The sequence below is a fragment of the Muntiacus reevesi genome, chromosome 6, assembly GCF_963930625.1.
Source record: "Muntiacus reevesi chromosome 6, mMunRee1.1, whole genome shotgun sequence".
NCBI classification, from domain to species: domain Eukaryota; kingdom Metazoa; phylum Chordata; class Mammalia; order Artiodactyla; family Cervidae; genus Muntiacus; species Muntiacus reevesi.
In genome coordinates this window covers 82,771,407-82,777,539 of record NC_089254.1, presented here as the reverse complement: position 1 = coordinate 82,777,539, position 6,133 = coordinate 82,771,407, and the positions used below count along the sequence as shown (strand labels likewise).

At 42.6% G+C, this 6,133-nt stretch overlaps 1 protein-coding gene across 1 annotated transcript; it reads left to right on the top strand.

Moving 5' to 3' along the window:
- The first annotated feature begins 2,676 nt into the window (after positions 1 to 2,676).
- On the top strand, positions 2,677 to 3,582 carry TAS2R16 (taste 2 receptor member 16). Its single transcript, XM_065938761.1, has one exon. It carries the CDS (start codon positions 2,677 to 2,679, stop codon positions 3,580 to 3,582), a length of 906 nt encoding a protein of 301 aa, XP_065794833.1.
- Positions 3,583 to 6,133: the final 2,551 nt, after the last annotated feature.

Genomic DNA, 6,133 nt, shown 5'->3' with positions numbered 1-6,133 from the left:
TTCCTGACTCAGGGATCGAACCCACATCTCTTGCATTGGCAGGTGGATTCTTTACCCCTGAGCCACCAGAGGAGCCCAATGTGTAGTTTATTGGTTGTCCAAAACAGCATCAAAAGACTACAAATTCACAAGTTCCCTGCTTTTAAGGCTCTTTTTGTCTCTGAGGTTTTCTTTTTTTTACATTGTATTGGTGAACATTTATGTGTCCTCAGCCACTCACCCCATGGACTGTAGCCCAGCAGGCTCTTCTGCCCATGGGATTTTCCTTGCAAGAATACTGGAGTAACTTGCCATTTCCTTCTCCAGGGGATCTTCCCAACCCAGGGATTGAACCCACATCTCCTGCAGTGCAGACAGATTCTCTACCACTGAGCCACCGAGGAAGCCTGGTGAACATTTATATACATAGATAAGTTGAAAAGACTAGAGACTCCATATAAACCAACATTTATATTTTTCAATAAAGGTGCTAAGGAAATTCAACAAAAAAAGAATAGATTTATCAACTGATGGCCTAGAAACATGGTATTTTCTTCTTTTTTTTACGTTTATTTTTAATTGGAAGATAATTACTTTACAATATTGTGTTGGTTTCTGCCATAATCAACATGAGTATCTGAGGTTTTCAATTACTGTCTTCACATTCCAAGGTGCCACCCCCCACCAGGCATTCACTTCCACAGTAGCAACATTGAATACTGGAATGTGGGCCTAGAATCTTGATAGAAAAAGAGCTTGCCTCAAATGGGTGCTACTGTAGTTGTTTGAAAGAGTTAGTCGCTCAGTTGTGTCCAACTCTTTTCGACCCAGTGGACTTTAGCTTGCCAGGATCCTCTGTCCAGGGGACTTTCTAGGCAAGAATATTGGAGTGGATTGCCATTCCCTTCTCCAGGGAATCTTCCCAACCCAGGAATCTAACCCAGGTCTCCTGCCTGGCAGGCAGATTCCATACTGTCTAAGCCACCATTGGAGTTGTTGGAACAGCTGCAAATCAAATCTGCTTCTAGTGAGACTACAAAGATAGAAGGGCAAAGAGTTAAGCTTCCAAGTTTCCTCAAAGAGCTCAGAGTGAATACTGGGCCGCTCCCCCACAGGCAGCCAGCTAGTTCCCTCAGCCTCGGGGCCTTTAGGGGTGGAATTTTGAGCAGAAAGAGCACAAGTAAGTGGTGGTACAGCCCAAACTGGGTCCCAAGCTGGACAGGAAGCACCTGCCAGGTGACTATCCTCCGCAGGTGCCTGACAGAGCAGCCCATCCCCATTCCCTGGGGTCAGACTCGCTTTCGAGCCCACAGGAGACACTCCCAGAAATATCTAGTGGGGACTTCACAGCGAGTGACAGTTTCACAGAACCAGATTTCACCAGAGTCAGGGACGTTTGAAGTTACCGTCATCAGCAATTCTCCACAGGCTGGTCAGGGAAGGGGAAGCTCAATGACAATAACGAACAAAAGAGCACGTCCTTTAGGCTGTTCCCTTCAGTAGATGTCAAGTTTAAACATTGTTTTACTAGTGGTAAGAGGGCCCTCTTTCAATTCATCTTGAGAAGAGGAAGCAGGGATAAACATAGCCTCACCACATAAGGAAAAAAAAAAAACAGTGATGATAATGGTACAAATGGATAAATATATAGATAGCTTTTATATATCCTAAAGATATATAAAATCTCAGCTCAAGGTATTGGAATCAGCAAAACAGTAGCCAAGGAAGCCACCTCTTAATTTTAGGGAGTGAGTGGGCACTGTGAGGTGATTTTTCTGAGTTAAGAAGTCCAATGGGCAGCGAAGAAAATGGCCCCTCTTAGACGAGGAGACTTGAAGATCTCAGCTTCCCGCAATTTCTTGGGTGGACTCTCACAGCAAAGATTTTCTTTTCTGTTTCTTACATAGATTCAAGGACTTCCCAGGTGGTTCAGTGATAAAGAATCCTCCTGCCAAGCAGGAGACCTAGCTTCCATCCCTGGATTTGGAAGATCCCCTGGAGAAGAAAATAGCAACCCACTCCTGGGATTACTCCAAGTATTGGAGTATATTACTCCAAGAATACTCCAAGTATTCTTGCCTGGAAAATCCCACAGAAAGAGGGGCCTGGCGGGCTACAGTCCATGGAGTCACAAAGACTCAGACATGACTGACTGAGAGCACATATTAGAGAGGTTCAAACTTTGATTGTGGCATCTGTGCCCAGCGGCTGCAGAAGCTGGGGAGACAGGGTTTTTGAAGTTGACATTGTTACAGCACTCCGTGAGCAGGCTAGAAATATTACCTGGGACATGAATGGACAGAGAAGGATTTCTCTTTCCTGTAGTTCAATTGTAGGTATAAAGAGTGAGACTATCCTATTGAAATGATGGAGAAATAAGCTAAAGACACCTCAGAAGATACAAACAGCATGGTTATGAAATAGGGATGTCTTATATGGAAATAATCAAATCACCTCAGAAGCAAGAGTCACCACATTTCCCTGTATCCAGGCCTGATAACAAACCAGTAAACAAAGCATAAGTAAATCCTGCAGCTAGGAAAATGGCAAAGTCAAAATTAAGCCAGGGAAAATTTGCATTGGGAGGCAGGTATTTTCTTGCACGAAACACTAATGGGGCCAGGAACCTGGTCCCAAACTGGAAACTGTGGCAGAGATTCTGAGTACATGCCCAGGAAGTTTCTTTGGAATAGAAGGATGATAACCAGTCAACTCTCTGTCTTCTTCATGATCATCTATATGCTTGAGTTCTTGACAATAACGGGGCAGAGCAGCCTGATTGTCGTAGCGCTGGGCAGAGAGTGGGTGCAGGCTCAAAGGCTGCCACCTGTGGACATGATTCTCACCAGCCTGGGCATCTGCCGCTTCTTTCAACTGTGGTCATCGATGTTGTACAACTTTGGCTCCCACTTCCACTCTAATTATAATTTTTGGTATTTCGGAATCGTCTGGGAATTTACTAACATCCTTTCCTTCTGGTTGACCAGCTTGCTTGCTGTCTTCTACTGTGTGAAAGTCTCATTCTTCAGCCACCCCATCTTCCTCTGGCTGAAGTGGAGAATTGTGAGATTGGTTCCTCGGCTGTTGCTGGGCTCTCTGTTGATTTCTTGTGTGTCTATCATCTTTTCAGCTACTAGTTATTACATCAATATTCAGTTCATCTCCATGAAGCATTTCTCTAGAAACAGCACCATGCTTGAGAGGCTTGAGGCATTCCTGTGGGATTTTTCCACCCTGCAGAAAGTGCTTGTGTTGGTTATTCCTTTCCTCCTGTTCCTGGCCTCCACAGTCTTGCTCATGGCCTTATTATCCCGACGTCTGAAGCAGATGAAAGGCCTTCACACGGGCCACTCCAACTCCAGCCTGGAAGCCCACTCTGCCGCCCTGAGGTCTCTTGCCATCTTCCTCACCTTGTTCACCTTTTATTTTCTGACTGTGCTCCTCTCCATCTTGGATGTCTTATTTAATAAAGAGTCCTGGTTCTGGGCCTGGGAAGCTGTCATCTATGCATTAGTCTCTATTCATTCTACTTTACTAATGCTGAGCAGTGCCAAACTGAAAAGAGTTTTAAAGGCAAGGTGCTGGAGCCTAGAAGCTGCCTGAGGCATAGGGGACAAGATCTCTGGGAAAATGAGCTTTTGCACTGATAAAACTAATACCAATAACCGAACTGGCAGGATTTCGACAATCCCCCGTGTGACAATGACAAACCATAAACCTCAGCTTCATTCTCTTTGCCCACAGCCATCTATCTCCAAACAACCAGGCTCCTCTGTTCCATGCCACTACTTCCTTCTCCTGTCCACAATCCCCAGGTTGGTGCAAACTCTCTCATGACTTGCTCTACCTCTCTACCCCTGGGATCTTTCTCCCGGTATATTCAACACAAGAGATTCAAAATCATGGTGTCCCCATTTTGTTTTTATTTGACTTAGTCTATGACTGCCAATTCTTCACATACTAATATGAGTCTCTTTCCTATAAGAGTTTATTGCCCATACCCTGAATGTTCTCCATACTAAAGCCCTTAATTTACCTTCCCTACTTTAGTCAGGAAAAGATCTTGAATATCCCTCTCTGCTGCCTCTGAACTTTTATCCTATAATATGATTTTCCTTATTTGTGTCTCTTCCAATACAGTGCCTTTATGCTTTTAACATTCATATCAAATTTTAACTCTTTCATTTGCATTTGCTAAGACATTACATGTTCCCCAGAAAAGGAGATGACTTACCTAATGTAGGTTCATCTTGGAATTTGTTTAAATATTGGCAATTTAATTTGATTGGTTGTTTCCCTGGCATAGGAAACAGCAACCAATTCAAGTATTCTTGCCTAGAAAATTCTGTGGATAGAGGAGTCTGGCAGGCTACCGTCCATGGGGTCACAAAGAGTGAGACACGACTGAGTGACTAAGCACACACACACGTGCACACACACACACAGTTTCCACTGGCTGGATTCTTGCCCCTTCAGTGTACTACAAAATGGAATGAAATTTCTAGAAATTTTCCCAGATTGAGGCTTAGCTGGTTTTCTTCCATCCATAACCCAGATGTCAGCTGGAATTCCTCTTCATAAAATCTTAGTGACATTGGCTTAAGCCTTCTATAATTTTCTTTGCTTTCTGACAGTCTAAAGTTCTTTCCAAATGGACAAGAATATACGAACTACAAAGGAACTAGTTAAAATCACCTTTAGGACTTACGTCCTTTTCAGCTTCTCCAATCCCATAGGTTTCTCTCATACTCTTATCTTGGTAGGACCAAATCCTACCTTATCCTCATGGCATCTCTCTCCTTCATTCTTTCGTCTCCACCCTCACCCACCAGCAACAAAATTGGTAACTGCCAGCTCACAGACCTTTGAGTCTCAGTTTCCACAAGCTCCAGCACTTATCCAGGTATTGTTCCTAAGGACGACTTCATCTCTTAAAGCTTTCTGATGCCAGAGTTAAGAATACACTTTGTTCACCTCATATATATTAGGGACGTTTGGTGAACTGAACTGCTGGTTCTGTCATGAGAAGACATAAGGAAGCAGGTATCTCAAGTTTGACTACAAAAGAAGGCTTAGTCCTGGAAGGAAATGGAAATTCTGATCTGGTCTTGGGTCTATCACTCTGATTTGTCTCATCATCTCTTGAATTCATATTTGAAACCAAGGGTGTGAAATATAAGTATGAATTGAAAGAACTTTTTCCAAAGACTCTGTTCCATCTGATATATCTCAGTGACATTTCTGCTATTGCATTTGCATTTCCCAAGGCCCAGTGGTTCAAGTTGTAGAAAGTGGGATAGAACCTAGAGAATGCAATAGTCAATTGAGTGGAGTCATAACTAGATGAAATGGCACTGGGTAGAAAAAAGAAAAGTAGAAGGTAGAAATCAACTTTGTGTTATCTGATCAGAGACCCCCAAGAATGCTTAGGAGACTGGTGGGCTGGTGTGTTGCTAGAGTTTGGGAGCCTACCAGAACAAGTGGGACAAAAAAGCAACTGAAATTTGAGTGGTTGCTATTGGTCATTTGTATCCACATATTGCATGTTCTAAAGTCTCAGAAAGTTGAAAGAAACAGAAACTGTATTCCTCACATGTGTGTAAGTAGAGAAAATGGACAAACTAAAAGCCTTCTCCCTCTGTTCCCAACTATCAAATACACAGATATTCTTCTAGAAGCTGTTAAATATCTGCAATACTTTCACTGTCTTCTTTGGAGGAAGTTGCAATGGAAAAGGTATCCAGGATATGCATGAGTTGGGGATATAAGAGCCAGTGGAAGGGATCCAGAAATTAATAAAATAAAGTGAAGGCACAAGAAATAACAACCTCTCCTTATCATTGTGGCACCTAATAGATCACAAAGAGCTTCCACATGCATTTGATCATTTTCTTTTTTTTTTTATTTTGTACTTAATCATTTTCAAATGGACAAAGTAGGTCATGATAATCCAATCCTGGGAAACAGAGCTACAAAAGTCATGTGAATTACCTAAGTTCATACTGCTGGCTAATACCAGACCTAAGAGTTAAAGGAAAAGGGATGGAAACCAAGAGGTAAGTTTTAAAGACTTGAAGAGTTTTAATTTGGAAAAAGATGGTTAGGATTTAAAAGGGAGATACTTTACAAAGAATAACAGAGGTGTTTGGAGCAA